This window comes from Tyto alba, unplaced genomic scaffold, assembly GCF_018691265.1.
Source record: "Tyto alba isolate M040663 unplaced genomic scaffold, T.alba_DEE_v4.0 Super-Scaffold_18, whole genome shotgun sequence".
In the NCBI taxonomy this organism is placed as follows: domain Eukaryota; kingdom Metazoa; phylum Chordata; class Aves; order Strigiformes; family Tytonidae; genus Tyto; species Tyto alba.
This window is the reverse complement of record NW_024881280.1, coordinates 25,180,436-25,201,217: the sequence shown is the minus strand read 5'-3', so window position 1 is coordinate 25,201,217 and position 20,782 is coordinate 25,180,436. Positions and strand designations below refer to the sequence as shown.

The following is a 20,782-nucleotide window of genomic DNA, read 5'->3' as shown; positions in this document are numbered from 1 at the left end:
ACGTTCGTCAGTACTTGTGGCCTTCCACCTTGTGACCTTCCCACCTTCCCTGCACTACCTGCTCCCCATTCCATTCATCTGTCAAGAAGATCCTTCTTTGGCATCAATTAGCATTAGTCCCCTGAACTCCAAGAAAGTTGTCTAGATGTACTCCACCACAGAGCATGGCCTCTGTGATTACACAGTGAGGTCCCAGTTGGCTCCTGTCCCACGTTCTGAGATTTATATGCTGCCCAATCTCCTTTTGGCTTGGCATTATCTGCTCTGCCAGTGGTCTGAGTCATTCCCTTTAAGATGCAATGGCCCCGAGGTGGGACTGACAGGCTGTGATGAAGAGGGGCAGAAGAAGGGGATAGATTCTCCCTTTGTTTTGTCATTGCATTTACCCAAGCGCTGCAAGGGAAATGTTACCATGAAGCTGTTAAAGGGCAACTTTTTCTGGAGTCACCGATACATCTCCATGTGACATTTACTCTGCTAGGAATGATTTATCCCTTCAGAAGGAAAGGCCTGAGTCACAGCCCAGCAATAACAAGTAAATCACCTTCTGGAGGAAGATAATAGCTCTGCCCGTCATAGGGCTTTTTTAAACCTATCAGAATAAACTCTACCCCATTCTTGATGAACAGTTAAATTTCGCATTTAAAGTACATATGGTATAAATGCCCCAAAATAGCCAAGAATATCTGGGGTTCATTCCCTCCTATGCTACTAACTCCCTAAGGGACCCTCTTCATCCTCCTCCCCTTGGAAGATAAGACACTAACCACACAGTGATTATGAAAACACAAATCAATACTGGCAAAGAAATCTAACTCACAGATGGGACGTGCCAGTGAGAGAGTAAGGAGTACTGGCCTCTCACTTTTCTACTATTTCAACTCAAACATAATAGAAGAGCCGGTATCAAGAGAACGGACTTATCTGAGAAACTTCCTAGCACAAAATTCTTCCTAGAAAAAGGAGCCTAACAGAAGAACAAAAAAACATGGAAAAATGACAGAACATAAAAGCAACAGTGTTAATAAATAATACTTACCACTGGAATATTCTTTAACACCTTTCCCTGTGTCTTATCAGGTTACAGTAACTTATGTTCTGCCCCAAACTGCCTGCTGTTCAGTATAAGATTATTCTCCAGGTATGTATTCTCATTATTTAGCCTAATCCACTTTGAAGTGATTTGAGCTCCAGTTTCTGCACACGTTTAACTGATCGCTTACAAGTGAATCCTCCAGACATACACAACATCTATGCAAGTACAAGGAAAGGACACAGAAGAAACACAGGGTCACAGTTAAGCATGTACTGGCAAAGCTCTACAATGTGACCTAGAAAGAATTACTGGAGAAAAGGAGAGAGAGATTTATACCTATTTACATTATTCTTGCTTCTAACCAGGAGCAATTTCCTCTTATTCCAAAACACTGAAATGTCTTATGAGATTTGCTTAAATAAAAGATGGAAAATGAGCCTTTGGCTGCAGTTACATCAGCCTAGAAAATGACAACATAGAGATAATGTCAGATAGGGTTAAAAGCAGAAGTCCAGCAGCTGTAGCTCCACAGGGGAGCTCAGGTGACCATAAAGTTTTTGGCATTATTCAGTGCTGCAGAGAGCAAGAGTCACACAAGACCAGCAGAGCCTGCAGTCGAGGGCACTCAGGTGATCCCATGCCGGCATCCATGCACTGTACTCACTCCAAGAGTCTCTTTCAGGTTGTTACAGGATTCTGATGTGATCAGGCTTGTGCATGCAGTGAAAAAGCCCACAAGTGCTTTATACTCAGAACTAAGGCAATTATATTTTTAAGATGGACAAAATGAAAAGCGGGACATAGAGCAGACTAGAAAAAAAGAGGTCCTGCCTTGTATTTGCTGGGGGTCTTTTCTTCCCCTGCCCCTCACTTTCAACATGCAGTTTTGTAATCTTCGGGGTTGCAGCACACCATGAAGCATCGTAACAGGGTCCCTGAGAAAAAAGTCTATACTTCCACCATCTCTATGAGCTGGCTCTTTGCTTACTCCTGCCAGTAGTCTCCCATGGCCATGCTGTGCTGTAAAGCCTCTCCCTACTGAAGTCATCTTCTGCTAGCCCCACTGCACACTCCAGAAGGTCGTCTCCCTCTGCCACACGATCCAGGCCCCCCAATGAAACACCTTTTCCCCTTGTTCTGAAACGTCTTGTCTGAGCTCATCCCTTGAAGGAGAAAACGATGTGGCACTAGAAAAATCCCATCTGCCACACAATCATTAAAAGTCCTGCTAAAGGAAGAGCTGCTGGATTTGGCCATGTATTGCATGTCAATATGGACACCACTCTCTTCCAGTAACAGCTGCAGACTAACTGCACTGGCCTGTGAAAAGCCATTCTTTCTCAGAAGTGGTCCAAGGACTGCTAAAAGGTCAAGAATTAAAATAAAATACACTTTCTTACACTCAGCCAAAATGTATATCCTGCAGATATGGAGATCAAGTATTCCTTGCCTACTCTGTGAGATCAGTCCATCTGCAAAAAGGACTTTCTACTGCAAGGGAGCAGTGCCTTGAGAAAGGACAAAAAAGAACTGATAAAGTCACTTCTCAGCAGGTGATATCATGCTGTCACTCTCTGTTAAAGCATAGAGAGATCCCTTAGCTGACATGAAACTTGCATTTGGTAAGAAAGAAAAGGACAAATGGGAAACATAGGCAAATCTAAAAGAAGCCAGAAAATAATATGCAAAATGGACCAGTTCCTTTTCTGCAGGTGGAGCCATCATGGCCCCTGCTCAGTACTTGCTTTGATACATAACTGGGGACTTTTTACAGTCTTTGGCAGATGATAATAAAAGTTAAGGGACTTTAGATCAACACAGAATAATGACTCTATTTACAGTACCCCTCTTAAGAGTCAAAATCTGACAGTATTTTTTCTGGGACATGCTTCTAGTTATTTTGACCGGACAATCAGCTCCTTGAAGGACAATACAGGAAGACCTTGCTCTTTCCTGATGAATATTTGTTCCAACATCATTAAATGGTTCAGAGGACACACAAAGGCAACTATGGATGATATCTCTGAAGCAGAAATATGCAGCCCCATTACTAATGTTTGATGACATGAGACACAAAGTTTATTTTGATACATGATTTCACTCAGTCAATGAGGTCGTATTCAGATTTTTATTCTCTTCTAAACTAGAAGGCTACAAGGATCAGTATTTTGTAATATGGGCTCGACCACTACTGCAGAGCTGTTTGGGAAGCTGGTCTGTGATGTTTTCAACCTAAGCAGATGCTGGCACTATTGGAGGTCTCAGAACAAGCCCACTGATCATAGTACTCTTTTTCCACTATTGTTCATGTCAACATTTGAGGGCTTCTTTGTACTGATCCACCAAACTTTTCTCTCTTCGCCTTCTATCCCAAGTCCTTGGATGCTCCACAAATCCAATGTCCAGACTGTTTGCTCCATTGCACAGAAATACCATCATGCTGAGAATCATTTGGCAACACCTGCCAGTGATGACTGTGTTTTATAACAGTCCATTAGCACAAGGTTCTTAATGAAAATGAAAGCTCATAATGAAGCCAAAAGGCAGCAGCAGTCTCTAGTCTGGGGAAGGTAATTAAGCTAGAAGAGATGGGGAGACTGAAGAACAAAATTAACACACGGATAAAGAAAAAAGAGACCTGGTAGTGCATTAACACTAATGTAGTTATGGCAAACCAGCCAGTTTCCTTTATGAAAATATTTTGTTTGCATTTGGTGGCCTATTTTTATATTGCTAGCTGATACAACAACAGATTGTTGCTCCCTCAGAGATACAGACATCAACTAGAGCAATGCACACAGGATTTCAATGTGGAGCAGATAAAGCCTCTCTGAAAAATGAAGGATATCTATATATCTGTATGATGGTACATTTGAGTTTTGAAGAAGAGAAAAGACTTCCTTTATCCTCTTCTAAGTCACCATCTTATGTCCACGAAGTGTGGAAGAGAAAGACTGGTTCCCTAGAATAGGAACTTTATTTGGATTATTTTCAATACAGTTGTCAAAACTCCGTGGTTCCCATCTTTTCACTTGGTAAAGTACTCTATAATCTAATACTGTAGTTCTCACTGTTAAGATGTTTCCTCCTGATACAGGGATCTAGAACATCTCTGTACGATTTAGTGACACCCCTTCTAGGTAATTGCTCTGAGACAACACCAGGATAATTCTTTTTTCTTCTGTGCATTTATGCTCTGTACGTGCTTGGAGATGGCTTTCACTTCATATCTTGCCACTTTCTCAGCATGGAGTTTAACTGTACATACTTGGTCTTTCACTGTTCCCTCAAAATCAAGCCATGCGTGATCTTAATCATCAAGCCCTTTCAAAATTATTACAAATTGACATATCTTCGCTTTGCAGTATTTAAGGCCCTTAATAGTTTAGTCTAGGTGCAGCTTATCAGATCTCTTTACAGAGGAATTATCCACCTACAGCTTTATGAAGGATGTCATGGCACTTATGCGACATTTATGCTGTTTTCTATACACACTGATGATTGCAATTCTTCCCATTCTAGTCAAATCTACACATTTCATTAATATGTCATTTCTTCCCCTCTTTGTGATCACTGAGAAAAGCGCTAGACAGAGATGACAGTAACTTCCAATTTGTCTAGCCCTCCCAGTTCATGAAAATGCTGTTGCATTTTGTATTGCTAATTTATTTTAGAAAATTCTTCATGTTAAAGCCAAATTTTAATTGTTTTTTTTCAAGTAAGATTATATAGTGCTTTTTGTCAAATAACACATTGAAGTCTAGATATATCACAACCACTGTCTTCCTTTCATCCATTAATTTTGTAACTCAGTCCAAAAGTAATCAAATGTCTTCTATGAGTTTTGTTTATTAAATGCCGCTGATGATTGCTCATGTTTCTGTTACCCTGTATAGTTACAGATTCATTATTCTTAATATTCCTTTCATTATTTTATTAGAGGCTGATAAGGCTTTTAAGAAACAGTTTGAAAGTTAATTCATGGAATTGTTTGGGGAAGGACTAGAATTTAGCTATACACAGAATCTAACTGTTGAAAAGCTGCCATATCTTTTTATTTTCCTAAGCATAACATACAAGAAAAGAAGAAACAAGAGCAGACAAGGACTAGAGGTTATGTTATGATGCTTAAGTTATTGATAATATAGTTGAGGCATACACACAATGCACCACAACTATTAGACAAACCCAGAAAGGCTTGACAGCCTCACAGGACAAAAGACTGATGATGCCACTGCCTGTGGTTTTGGCTAATTTTCACATATTTCATTATCATCCTATACAGCACAAAGATATCTTGTGAACTTCAGAGTCTCACAAACCAGAAATTATAATAGGAAAGGTATACCTAAAGGTCTGTCTTTGAAGTAATGCCAGAAAGGTGGGGGGAAATGGTTAGAAAGGGAGGAATATGAACCCCCAGAGCCTTATGGTAGAACAAAAGGAATTGGCACCTTCCCTCCCTGAGCAGCCCACCATGCCAACACTTGACAGCAAGGGGGACAATGAATGGATAAAAAAGGAAACTCTGATGCTCCATGCCCCATCCCCACTGAGCCAACTGCCCCCATACCCTTTTGTTTTGCCCCTTTGGAAAATTCATATTAGCATTTCTAAACATTTCCAGCAGTGGCAGCAGTAATAACATCAGCAGAGAGCTCTGCTGGCTGGCAGGACAACCTCCTGCTTGCTTTGGCTCAGGCATTGTACCCTGGGAAGGCTGGAGACCTGCAATCAAACCTCTTTATGAGTGGATTGAATAACTGGCTCTATATACAGCTGTTTATGTGGCATCCCAGAAGCCACCAGGTAAACACCTGAAACGAGGCAATCACTGGCCTGTAACTAGAGCTTTGCCATGTAATAAATACGCAGCTCAGTAAAAAGACAGATAATCTTGTAATAAGAGACTCTTGAATTACTCTTGTTCTTCCACTGTTTCCCCCCTTTCTCTAAAGCACTCTCTTAACAAAGTGAAATCTCCATGTACAATGAAAATCTAATTTCTTGGCAAGCCAGTGTCTCAGATACAGTAGGGACTTTGTAATTAATATTATTTGCCTGTGAAAGACTAAGAAAATGCAAGAGAAGCAAATTCTACATTGTCTAAGAATAATATCATTGCTTAGGCCCACTTCTAAATATGGCTTTGATGTGACTTGCTGCACCTAGCGTGTTCAACTGAAAACATGCTCAGCTCAGTAGCTCTCAGTAGCCAACAGAAATCTGAACCCCTGGGCTACATTCCCAGCACTAGTAGTCCACCCTATCTCTGTGGAAAATCAGGTAATCTATGTCCTTCACTGACTGTTTCTGTTAAGTGGGAAATACTTAGTGCTCTGAGTGACTACACAGTATCTCCTGTTCACAGCACTACCAGTGTGTCTTGTTTCTAGCTCTGCTGTCCTGCCAAACTCTACTTGCTGAAGGTCCAGAGTGATGTGCACTAACCTAACTCTGAGTCCCAGCAGTGGGATGGCATCAATGCCCTAGATCAGGGTGCCAGAGGGACCCAGCGCTGCACTATTGTGCATAGCAAGTCAAAGTAAGTAAAAATCAAGGTTTGTGTGGTAGAGCTGTGGGGCAAGACAAAACAGCTGTACTACAGCTCCACATCTAGTCACTCGGTCAGGGGAACATAAGGAGACACTTAAAAATGTGTTTGGCATAGAAATTTGGGATGGAAAGATACTGAGGGTTATTCTGATAAAAATATACTTGGAACAAAATAGATTTTTGAATCACAGCTATCCATCAATACAGACAAGGTAAAACAAACTGACATACTAAGAATAAAATCAGAATGAAAAATACAACAGAAAAAAAGATCACCAGATGGAAAGAGAACAGAGGCTTAGGCAATCATTATGGAACTGCAGTATAAGGATATTGGAATTCTCATGGAAAATTGTTATTTATAACTTCTGCAAGTTCATATTTTACATGGCCAAAGCTCTGGGAACTCTGCTTCTGTCCCCAAGGTGCCCCATCAGCCAAACACACTCCAATCAAAGCCAACAAACCTGCATTATAAGAGGAACAGATCAGTGTTAACTGAATAATGTGAAGGGGTAAGGAACAGATATCAGAGAACTTGGAAAAGCATTCAGGAATGCCTGTGCAGTAACTCCATCCAAATTCTTTATGTGGACTCAACAGGGCACAATCTCCTCATTTCTGCTTACATGTCATCTTACAGCTGCCTGACTCCTAACTGACAGAAGGTGAAAAATACTCCAGTGGAGAACCAGAGTAAAATGAGTAAAATCAGGATGTGCCTGATACTCATCACAAAAGCAATGACAACAAACATTAACCAGCTCTTTCTCAGTACATGTAACATAGAGGGTAAAGACCAAACAGGCATAGTCACTGTTGTGTTCATACTCCCCTAAGGACAGGGCTGAAAGGCTTGAGTGAATGGGGACAGCACATACAGTGGGAAGACACAAAGTGAGAACAGTAGCAAGGACAGAACAAGAAAAGTTTCTGCCCTGGTCACTTCTCTGAGGAGGATGTCACACCAGGGCAAAATACTCTAGGTGCCTGCAGTCACTGCTGCCACGGCTGCTGCCTGGGAAGCAGCCAGCAGCGACTCCCAGAAGCTGGATGCTGCGCAGTGGAGAGGAGGCAGCAGGTTCAGTGGCAAGATACAGCCCCAGTGTGGGAAGCCAGCACCCCAAAAAGGTAAATTCCTTGCCTCAGCTACCCTGTGTAGGAATAGAGAACATCCTTCATCTGTTCCTTTGACTAGTACAAGCTCCAATTATTTTAGTCTTGGGGACAGACATTTTAGTAGAGCCTGTAGTGATAGGACAGGGGCTAATGGTTTTAAACTAAGAGAGGGTAGATTCAGACTAGATGTAAGGAAAAAATTTTTTTACAGTGAAGGTGGTGAAACACTGGAACAGGTTGCCCAGAGATGTTGTAGATGCCCCATCCCTGGAAATATTCAAGGTCAGGTTGGATGGGGCTCTGAGCAACCTGATCTAGTTGGAGATGTCCCTGCTCACTGCAAGGAGGTTGGACTAGATGAATTCTACAGGTTCACTTCAACCCAAACTATTATATGATTCTATGAAAAATAAACTGCCCTGAGGGTAAAAGATCAATTTCACGCAGAAGCAGGGCTGCTATGTGTTACTGAGAAACACCTGAGCCTCTCCAGCAACACGGAGGTTAGCAGGGACCTTGCGTGCCACTGTTCCCATCGTGCACAGACACATCAGGGCACCTGATGGAGCTTTTGACCCATTCCCATCACCCCTCTCCTGTTTCCCGGCACTATTTGCTTTCTCAACACCAAAGCACAACTTCTCTCATGGTCTTCAGGCAGTGCTGCACTGCAAACACAAGTGGTGCCAGAGTCAGGAGAGGTGAAGAACAGGGATAAAGGTGAAATAAATTATTATCCCAGGGCTGCATCCCAAAGTCCAGGCTCCCATCAGCAGTGACATCTGCCAGGCCCTGTCTTCCAGGCCAGTTTGTAGATAGGGTGCGACATGGCCCAGCCTGAAAGCTATGTTGCCCCTCCAGAGTCTGGGATATATGGCCTGCCAGTCCCACAGGTCAGTTCCTTTTCCCATCCCAAAAGGGGGCTGAGGCCCCAGTTTCTACCAGCATTGTGTCTGCCCCACTCATGACACAGAGGCAGAGGTAACAGAGGGTCAGAAATAAGCCACCACTAACCATATCTGACATCACGTGGTTGGATGGATGACCATATCATGGAGCATGAGAAGAATACTCTATCCTCTTTTTTTGTACTTACTACCCAAAAAACCTAACACACTTACAGAGTAATTAATTTAGTTTCATGCAACATAAGACAGGAAAGTTATCACCGCTTCCATTTCACACATGGACAAACTGAGGTTCACTGTGGGCAATCAGAACAGCCTGAAGCAAAATCAGAGCAACCAAGAACTGAACTGAGGACTCTAAATCTTGTGCCTTAACATTACCTTTCCTTTCTCAGTATGACCTCCTCCCAGGCTGAAATGCTACTTTTCCATATTCAAGGGTATTACTTTCTTCCCTAGAGAGATCTGAAGGCTGAGCTGGCTTCTCTCTTCTTTCTCTTTGCTTAGAAAAAAAAAAGCACATCCACAAACACACTCCAAAGGCAATCTTATTTAATCCCAGTGTAATTCTCACTGCTCTTTCTTAATCCTTTCACCTGTGAGATAATTGCCAGCATTCTGGGAAGAACTCAATACTAATCATAGACTTGCATAAAAAGAGACAAAGAACCAGATAAAACAGACTAAAGGAAATCACAAGGCCTGAATTAACCATGTACATACACAGCCATTCCAGACACCCTGCTGACTAGCCTCTTTCACAACAGATAAAAGGTTCACTAATGGACCTAAAGGAAAAGGCCATGAAAAGCCATGTCAGTAAACAAAGGCTTTAGTCTTCTCCTGTGTGCATTGTGGAATGAGATGCCACAAAAAACAAAGAACCAAAATAAGCTACCAGTAATAATACTACCTAGATGCCTAATATTCGGCAAAAAATAATGTGTAGGGGTATCTTCCTACTTCATTCTGTCCGGAAGACCCGTGTTCACGGCAGATTCCTCTCCCGCCATTTTATCTGGGACACTCCTCCCAGATACAAGTACTTATGTTTCTACTACCCTTCCCTCTGCCTCCTTTCCCATTAATTCCATTTGCCCCCTCTTTCCACTGCTGATGCTGTACATCCATTCTTCTTCCTCATAACTGAAAAAACCATTTTCACTCCTTGACTGCTTAAGTACCCTCTTTCTTTCCCACTTGACCTTAAAATTCATGCCTTTAAGGAGAAACCCACGTTACATCTGTGCGCTCATACATACTTTCCCAGCAAAATCCTTACACATTACACTTAGGACACCTCTGCATTATGTTTTTTTTTCATTCTGTAGATTTTTGTCACAGAGAATATGTGTTATTCCCTTTGCAAAATATGATTGCTATTTTTACAGTCATGTACATGTTTATCAATAGATAAATACAGTTTTAATCTTCTTAGAGAACTGCTTTAGCAAATGGAATCTAATTGTGAGAGTCCTTGGTAGAACAAGCAAGTTATTTGGTGGTTTATAAAATAGATTGCACTGGTGCTTACAGAAACAGGAATGGACAAGAGAACTCTGGCATTTATTGCCTGTCCTCTACCTCTCCATCTCTCTGTGCTTCTGCTTATTCAACTGTAAAACAAGGAAAACAAATAATTAACCTTCTTACTGGATGGATGTGAAGCTGAATGATAATGTTTTGTACTCATTGTCTATTGTTTTAAGGACACTCTGTAGGCATCAATGCAGCAGCCTCCTTGTGCAGTGGTGAAGGGTTTTTGTCTCCACTCCACTGCCACAGAGGCACAAAGGGCCTGACAATTCACAGGGAAAGCCAGCCCCGGAATGAAGAACACACCTCTCACTTCTGAGGCTCTCCATTAAGTATGACACTATTTAGGAATGTACTCTGAGCATTTTTAAGACACTTATCAGGACAGGAGGTTGGTGGGATGTCAGCATGCTACATGTGCACTGCTGATGATAAACAATCAGCACACAAAAAAATATTTTTCAGGAGAATCCAGACAGATAGAAATAACACAGGGTAGAAAAGCAAACACTCATAAGAGCAGAGGTCATAATTCAGCATCTCTTAAAATGAACCACTGAGAAATGGCCAACTGGAAATCCCAGCAAATAGAGCTGTAACCAGCTCAAGGCCAGAAAGAAGGGAATCAGTGTCTATCCACTGAGCACATCAATAGGAAAACTTTTAAAGAGGTTGCAAGCTCACAAATAAGTCAGATGGGAAAAGAGTCGGAGAGAAAGTGATTCCTGAAATAAATTTGTTTTTGGTTATTTTTGGAAAATAAGACAAAAAGGATGGAGGTTGGTACACTGGAAAGCCGACAAAAATCATTATTCTCTATAAATTGCTTTGACATTGTATAGGCAGTGACCTTCACAGCACTACCAGTTTAATGGCATTTACTTCAGCAGTAGCTGATTTCACTATTAAACAGGGATGCATAGCACAAGATTACACAACTAAATCACTCTTGTAAATATTTAATATCATTGCCTTTCTTTTTTTCCCTTTTAACAAATCACTATCAAAGGCAGAGCACACAGTAGAAAACACATTTATTTATTCTATCCTGGAAAAAAGCTTAGTGCTCATGCATTTTATCTATCTAGTTCTCCAAATGACTTTGACACTTGAAAGCCCTTGTGATCAAAACAGTCTGAAGGAAGGCAATTTTGCAACCATTTAAGAACTGATTTCATGCACTGATCAACATTTACCAAACTTGCCTGATGGAATAGCACAAAGTTTAACCCAGCAGATTGATAGCAAACACCTGAAGGAGAAAATTTGTAAGAAAACTACACTGGTTTAAATAGAAGGACCTTAAGAGAGAAAAAAGGAAGAAAATCAGAGATTATCTCTCTACTCTTCTGTTCCCTCACACCAAAGAAAAAGAAAAAAAATATCAGTATTTGGGAAAGTCAAAACAGAAAAAAGTCATCCTTTTGGCTGACAATGCAATAAGCACATACACCACATAATACATTCATTCTGTTACGGACATACAGTGCAGCATGGCAGGAAATGAAGTGTCCACAGATTTCTCTTAAAATACATCTGTTTTAAAGATGGAGTCAATAGACAGAACAAGTAAAGTACAAGAATGTAGCAAAGCAAAATTCCTAGTGATGTCTCTAGTATTATATCTAGTCATATAAAGTTGACTGAGAAATTGAAATGCTAAGCCTGGAATTGAGTACCTTAAGTAGAGCAAGTCATTTTTAAAGAGAGCTTTACAATCTGTAAATTCTGATTTTTCCAACTTTAGGAAAATAGTTTTTCCACAATCTGGCATAAATGGTCTGTCACACTGTGGCAAAAATGATATTCTGTTGAAACTGCAGATGATCAATGCCAGAAAGTGTTCTTCATGACAGTATTCCAGGAGACAAATAACAAAAGTTATGCGTCTTTTCAGCAATTTAGCAACAGAGGAAAGATAAATCAATGGATGTTTAGGAACTGAACAAATTCCGAGGAAAAAATAATTGGTAGACTGAGGGATGAAAAACAGATGTAGAGAGCAAGTTGCTCCACATGCCTACAGACTTCATTGAGACTGTCTTCAGAGTGAGACTATCTAAAATAAATATGTGTGATTGAAAATAGTCAGATAAATGTATTATTTGGATGATGGACTTGGACAGTCCTGCAAGGCACTGGTGTCTGAAACATGTCTGCCCTTTGTCAGAGCTGTGAAATGCAAATGCAGAACGATGCTAGGTGCTGCCCTGCATTTTATAAAAGCTTGCAACATCTTTAATGCAGAGCTAAGCGAGAGCCTGTAATCCCTCTGCTACGATGCAGCAATGTGCTCTCCCCTTGCAGGACAAGCCAACAGCTATGCAAGATCCTTTTATCAACATTCACAGGGCTGGAAAATAACTGTTCACAGTTTGATTCCCAACATTACTGAGTGAACCAAGAATTGCTCAGAGAACTGGCAGCTGAATACACATGTAAAAGACAAAGGTTCTTCTGTGATATTTATTCTAGCCAAGTTTTAATATTTCAAGGCTTATAGCAACTAACTCTTTACACAATCAAATGTAATTGTCTGATCCCAGCTGGTGATCAGTACATTCATCATCAACCTGGTCATTATTAATATACCAGTAATTAAGGGGAATAAAGGTGTGTGCTTTATAACACTGGCTTAATACAATTCCACCATACCTAATAAGACCACAGTTCCTTTTAAAATACAATTATTTCAACATTCAAAGTATACATTTGTGTTACCATTACTAACAACTAACAGTCACAAAGCTATATGATTTTAGAACAAATACTGAAATGGTTTTTTAGAGTCCTCAGTAAAAAGAATTTGGTCAATTAAAAGGAACCATGTTTTGCTTTAGAAATAATCTGACCCATAAGCAGTTCCCCAATCAAACTGATTTGAGAGAAAAGCTCGATTAAAATACATGCAATTGACAGAATCAAATCGTAAACACTTACCTACATATACTACATACATTCTTCTTGCTCTACTGTAGGAGAGAAAGCGATATCTCAGGCACCACAGTGTGGTACTGCTTGGCAAATGCTACTGACTTTTTTAATGGTGACAACTGTGTACACAAATTCTCAAAGTACCAGTTCTGTTTAAAGCTTTTCTCCACAAAGCAGTGCTGGTAAAGGACTGTTTCTATTAAATGCTTTGCAGTTTTTAACAAGAGGAGAACCAAGGCCATCATTTAGTGAAAATGATCTAGAATCCCTCAGGTTAGGGTTGAACAGTCTCAGAGCCAGATTCTTCCCTGCACTATTTCTTTTACAACAGTGCATTTCCTCTGCTTCAGTATCAGTTATACCACAATAAAATCCTTGCAGTGCAGTGAAGAATATGGCTCTTAATACCATTACATCAAGCCTCTTGGTATATAAAGCATATCTAGTATGAGATCAACGTCTCACAAAAAATCCTGCTAAAACAAAAATTGGGGATTTTGTCCTTTCAGGTACTCAACATATCCCCAGGTGCAAAACACACTTAATTTCTATGGGTGGGCTTCACTGGCTGTTTTGGGTGGGCTTCACTGGCTGTTTAGGGAACACAGTACCTTAAACACAGCAACTTGCAAGATAAGTCATCTGTAACATAAATTTCAAAACAAAAAGCTCCAGGAACAAGTGAATATGCTACAACCTGTGAGTCCTGGATTCACACCTGATTCCTTGCTCACTGTAGTGGTATTTTCTACTATCTTCCCTTATTTCATATCCTATCAGCGCTGATCTCTATTTGGATATGTGCACTTAGAACTATTAAGGCTCTTGAAACAAATGTGGAAATGAAAGACAACATGAGAAGGAGCTTCTGGCTCCATGAAAGAGGTGGGTATGGCCAAACAAATGAAAGGTGGCAGGTGTCACAGCAAGATCACCAACTAGCAATGGTGCATTGCCAAAATCCGAATTGAAAACCAGAATACTGATGTGGGGGAAATCACACGCCATTAGACATGGGTTAATAACTGACACAGACAATACTAGGTGAGTTATATCAGACAATTTGAGAAAGGATGGATTTCTTCACAGTAACTGTTTCACAACCATTTGTATGGCATGTTATCCACTAATCTCTAGTCAAAATATTTACAATCTGGTAAAGCACTGCAAATAAGGCTGATGGTTTAAAGCGCTTACTCTTAATGCACAAGATTCAGTTTACAAAGCACATATTTTCTAAACTGTTCAATACCATAATGTTATCACTCTAGTCCACAAAAGGCCACAATGAGCCTTAAAATAGGAAACTCCCCTCTTTCACCCAGTTTCATATTTTTGCAGGGCTGTCTCTGTCTGATGTGTGTGATGGGGGGGGGGGGTCTATTTCAGTTCCTGATGGCATTATCACCACTTTGCTGCATTACCATAAAGACCAGGAAATAAGCTATTACCCACCATCACTCCTCCCAAATGTTATCAGAGAGAATCATGCATTCACAAAACAGCATTAACTGTGAGAATTAGAGTCCATTTAAACTGCAGCTGTTCCTTCATTCCTAAATAGGTTCTTAGATCAAAACTTCTCCCTGACTGGTCTCATTACAAAATGTCCTTTTCAACTGGAAGAAGAAAAAGATCACTTTAAAAAATTGTATGTTTTACAGATAATGGTACTTCCCTGTATTATGACAACCAGGTAAGCAACATTAAAATGAAGAATTTTTCCATAATTACAGTGGATATTTTAGCTTTCAGAATTTTGAGTTGAAATTTTGCCCTCAAATCATCTCTGGCAACAGAAATGAACCTGTAATTTTGATTTGCTATTTCTAGTTTATCTCATTTTCAGAATCTCAAACTTCAATTATTTAAGGGAAAGATGTTCTGTTTATTTTTAATGATAATATTAATTCTGCAGTAAGGCCTTTCTTTTAAATACAAAACCTTCATCCTGGATATAGTATACATGCTGGTGTTCCTTTCACCTCTAAATCCACGCCCTAGAAAAACCTACAACCCTATATTCTGCTATTGTCAAAGAAAACATCGCTTATTATGTTCCATTTCCCTCTCTGCTTCTTTGCCTCTTTGTTACTGTCCATTGGAAGGACTGCAATCTGCAGGGAAAAACACTCTCATATCTAAACTGAAAAACATAAATGCCAGGAAAAGGCACAATGTCTCTTTAAGAGTCAACAGTAAATTAACTTGCCCAGAAGAGTGCAATAATTAGCAGTTAGTAGCTTATTAAAAGGATGGCAAAGGCCAAGCTGCCATCTGGGATCTCCAGCTTCTTGTGATTGTTATTATGTCAAGATGTGCAACTTGCATTAGCTTTCATGTCACTGTGCTTGCCCTTACTTTACATGTAAATTTTAATGAAAGATACAGCACTTTAAAAATCAGGCGTCCATCAAAAGTGCTATTAGTCTGCCTTTTACAAAGCATGTGGCCTGTTTTGCTACCTCTGCATCTCTACACACCACTGAATGCCTCAAATGAAGAAAATAGAGGAAAAAAAAAAAAAAAAAGCGCCTTTCAATTATATCAATTAAATATTCTCTTTGGGAGAGTGAAACCTGAGCCTCATCAAAACCAGAAGACTACAATACAGCATAAAAGGACAATATTTTAACTCCTGTTTGCAAACAACACAACCACAATACCTTTTAACTCTCACAGGAATCATTCTTCTTAATAAAAATGAAAGCCAACAAAGAATCAGCTGTTTATTCACACGCTAGAAAGACACAGTTTTAAAATAAGGCAGACAGAAAGCATAAGAAAAAATAAATTACCTATAAACTACAAAATAATTAACACATTATTAAATATTTCATGCATACACATTTTTTGTAAGCACACATGCTTATATGCACAAACAAAACAAAAAATATTTTACCAGAAATGTCCTATTTAATGTCTCATATGTCTGCCTTCATAAATATATTACAAAGAGGTGTAAGGAGAAGAATGTTTATAAGACATCTATTCCCTTGCATTAGCTGATATTCAACATTTGAGTGATTTCATTCACCAAAGTTCAGAAAATGTCATCACCTCTGGAATACAAAGAAATAGGATGAATGCTTTGCAGAAGTGTCCCCAAATATCTTACATCTGAAATTCAGCAACTATCAATTATCTCTAATTAGAATTATAAGTATTACATTAAAATATTTGTTTCTTCCTTAAATAAAATACGAAACCAGCAGCAAAATTCACTTACAAAAAATTATTCCAGAAGATTGACATCTACATTCAAAGGGCCTTGATTCTGCCAAAGAGGTTTTACAAACTGGGTATTTTCTAACCATAAAATAAAATGTTTTATTTTTTAAACAGTCATCGAGAGAAAATTTAAAACTGAAAGTCACTATCCTTATAATAATGCAGGATTTCTTTCTCACCAAAAGGAAAACTAACCCAATACCACACATATTTTAAAAGTATTAAGGAAAGGAGTATAAATGTAGAAACCAAAAACATACAGTATTTATATTTAAAAGCCAAATATTAAGATATTTTACAGGGCAAAGCAAAGCTTAAAAATCACTGCCAAGTCTGGCAAGATGAATGTAGTGTTGTTTTTCCCCTTATATAATTAGATATTCAGAGAGCACAAATGATTTCATTTGTTACTGATGTTTTGCTTCAACATTTGCATAAACTCTTGGCCACTCAAATGGACTTATTCACATCGCTCTGAAATCCTAATGGTATTACTGGTGAAGAAGAACTCAAAATTATTTTCCAGATCAGTAAGGTCCAGTCATTTTCTTCTATCCGACTCCACAAATGTTATTTCATTTTTTCTGTGCCATTACCTCCTGGTCAATATTATTGAACAATTCAAAGAAATAACAACCTCACACTGCTCACTGAGAGCAATGCTGAACTTTACAAAACCTAAAAGACCTACTCGGGTTAAGAGCAGTTAGGACCAAGAGAGATAATCTGATATCGAAATGCTGAGAACTACACAGTAGCCTTTGGTCTACACAACATGCATTAAAAAATGTCCCACCCATGAAATAGGTGAACACTCATTTCTCTCTGAGAATGGAGAAAAAATGTGCTTCATGTTGAACATGAGTGTGCAGCTATGCAGTTTTTCATCCCAAGCACAGCTACTGATGGAGGGAAGGAGCGTAGAGCCTTAGAGGAGTAGCAGCAGTCTGCAGAGTACATGAGTGCTACGGCGGTGACTTGTGCATACCCAGAAACCATACAGACCTCACTCATTCTTTGTGTCAGAGGGGATGTTTGGGACTTTTCAGTTCTTTGGGTGAATCTTGGCCCACTAAATTCAATGTGAATTTTGCTACTGCCTTCAAGAGGACACAGGACTTCATTCAGGGAAGATAGCAGAGTCCCACCAGGAACACAGCCAATTTCCTCTGAAGGCACGAACCTCAGTAGAGGCCAAATCCAAACCAAGAGTGATGGTAAAACATATGTAAGAGAATGGTGAAAGGTAGCAAAAAGGCAAATTATAATTTCCTAACAAAGGCTGTCAAAAGAACAAATTATATGGAAGAACGTGACTACACATTAACTTCAGTTCAATAGCAAATTAGAGTGGGATATTTATGATCTCCTCCGGTATCATTTACTTGTGGGGGAGTGTTAGGGAAACAAACTCAATATAATTGTTCCTTAATTGTCAATTCCTCTCCAGAAGAGAAGTCATATTCAGCAATTCATGCCAAATAAATAAAGTACTCCCTGCTGATCATACATTTACCTCATCTTCACTACCAGTTCCATATGCCAAATAAAACCAGAAACAATGCATATATATGGAATTCAGGTTAAAATGCAAGAGGTACCCAGGCGTTTTTCACTATCTCAGCTACTCCAGCCATTGCCCCAGAACACATACACTACTTCTTCAGCTTTCCAGGAACTTATTTTTAAAAAGGATAGATGCAGAAGAAGCCTATATACTACAGCGGAAACAACTAATGAAAGACCTGTTTTAAATGATGAATGCAAGGTCACAGACTGATATATGTTGTGAAGAGGTTTTATGAAATCAAATATATCATATGGTTTAGCTACATACATGGCATGAGACAGAGTGGCTGCCAGTTTTTACTAAAAACTAGAAGAATGACAAAAAATATGAACCTTCCAGGTACAATCACTAAGGCATCCGGTACCACCTTCTCAGTGAGCTGAAGGCCATTTGTGGGTTCAATATTACATTGCCTGAGCCCTCTGAAGTTAATACCATTTTTCATACAGTGATGGTTCTCTGATGAAGTCACTTGCTATAACTAGAGCTAAAAACTACACATAGATGGGAATTGAAACAATATTTTCACTCAGTGACACAATAAATTAAGTTTCAGTGCATATGAATTAATTGTGGACTATATATTATAATCCTTATTCCTACAGGCTCAGCTGGGAGTTTTGCTTCGGAAAAGACTTTCTGTTTAGTCCTGCACTGGCTGGCCTGCAGCACAAATGTCACCCAAGAAAAGAAGGGAGCAACATGAGGTAACATCACACCATACAAGACTCACCCTGATCTACACTGACCCTTAAATCACACTAAGCCATACATCAGCTAAATCAAACATTGGCAGTTGTGTTGAGGCACAGGAACATTTTGTATGGTGTGCTTAGAGCCAGAGCCTTGGGTTCTCACCTTTTCTACAGTGTATATATGTGATTATTATGTTCTGATGTTCATCTCTTGCTATGAATATAGCTCTGAGTACAGCTTATGTAGTATACTCCACCATCCAGCTTCAAATAGAAAAGCTATGAAATTAATTATTGGAATATTTTTTCAACCTCCAAACAGAACAAATAATATTGATTACATGATGCACCCCATCACACAGAATCCAACAATACAAACTTGTTACAAGAAGGCAGGGTATCAGAAAGAGGAATAACACAAAGAGAAAATGTTTAACATGCCATTGTGCTCCCCTGAATACAGGTATTACAGGAGTGATCACTGGGCAGAGACTGCTTGTGTCTCAAAGGAAAGTTATGAACAAATCATGTGAGCTTTCATATCCTCCCAAATTCATAATAGTACAATTAGTCATTTCATCCCCCAATGTCTTATTGGCATGGACACATCCAACATCCTCTAGTGTGTTCAAATCATGCTGATTAATAGATGAGGTTGTTCAGCAGTGTATTTGTTGAAAAGGAGTAAGCCTCAGCATAATAAAACCTTTTAATCTCTCTATCTCATTGGAAAACAGGACAAATAAATGGATTTTCCTCAAGCAGTGCTTAAAATTTATCAATTAATCTTCACCCTTCCCTCCAGTCCAACTGGAGACCCGCAGCAGGTTTGCAGCATTTTGACTTTTTGACAGTTTTGATTAGGGATGGATGACTGCCCTCCGCATGCTAAAGATAGGTGTGAACTGCTGAAGAGCAAGCTGGAGCCCCAGAGCAGCCTTACGTGCCTTGTGCTATACTGAGCAGCAAAGGAAATGGCCCTCTCTGCTTAGCAGTGCTGGTCAAATCTGTTTCTTTGTAGCTTTTTTCAACTCAATTCCTCTTTGAAAACCAGGTTTTCAGTATCAGAGGATGGGAAGCAGAGCTAGGTGAAGAAATGATAGCTCAAAACACCTCCATCATTGAAGCGTACTGGACAAGACCAGATCCTGCTTCCACCAACACCAGTGCCAAAATTCCCAGCAGTGGCATTACTTCAGTGCCGGAGGGTTGGCAGTACCAGCTCACTGGCCTCTGGCTCTGCCTTCGACTGAACTGGTTGTCTCTCTGCACCCCAGTGTCACCAGCCACAGAGAGCCAGACACTGCGCAGCCCATAGTGTGAACAGGGAGAAAATACCATCTGTTAAGCAGGCCTCAAAGCCTTAATCTTAATAAATATTTCTTCCATAATACAGTACAAAACAAAAGATTGTTAAGAGACTTTTAAAAGTAAAGGCATTAAGTTCCAATATGAACCACATTAATAAAAATACAATTTGTCCATTGACAAACAAACATCTCACAATTAATGAAGTCTTAGAAAGAATGCAATCTCTACCTTTACTTCTGCCTACAGACAGGAAGGTGTGTGTCCAGTTAAGAGGAGGAACAAGAGGGGTGTCCATCATGAAGGAGGCAAAAGAGGAGAGAAGGAGGAAGCATGAAAAACAGAAAATTATGTCACTGGCCATACTTACAAAAACAAGAAAATGAGCATATTTATGTAGTAGCCAAACCGAACAAAACACTAAGTCAGGGGAAAAACAGGAGACACACCACAACTAAAATACAGAGCAAAGCTTAAACAACTGACAGTATAACCAGCAACTGCCTGGTTAAGCCCTTTGGCTTTAATTCAATTTTCTACTGAGAAATGCAAACCCCTCATGCAATAGCACGCCAGTGATATGCCTCATTCCACGTCAAATTCAAAACAGCAAGGGAAACAACAGAGTAGGACAGAAAAAAAATAAATCTCATGGTAATATATTCGCTAAACACATTTCACTTACCAGAGCTAATGTATTTGTATATAATGTTGACATTGTATATTTACTCACACATATACATTTACATATTTTATATCCATCATATTTTTATAGAGAGTAAATATTTATCAAAAGGGAATATCTGTGAGTTGGTTGGCAAGAAAAGAGAAGCCACCGTTCCCTGATACGTCATGGATAAATAAAGGTAGCTAAAGCTGCCAGAAGCCA

At 39.5% G+C, this 20,782-nt stretch overlaps 1 protein-coding gene across 21 annotated transcripts in view; it reads right to left on the bottom strand.

The window, feature by feature from the left end:
* NRXN3 (neurexin 3) overlaps positions 1 to 20,782 on the bottom strand; it is a 1,014,891-nt gene that overhangs the window by 897,186 nt on the left and 96,923 nt on the right. For all 21 annotated transcript variants that reach the window (XM_042790607.1, XM_042790621.1, XM_042790610.1 and 18 more), the window contains exon 5: positions 20,125 to 20,136. In XM_042790607.1, the coding sequence (XP_042646541.1) occupies positions 20,125 to 20,136 (12 nt within the window). The remainder of the gene's footprint in view (positions 1 to 20,124; positions 20,137 to 20,782) is intronic.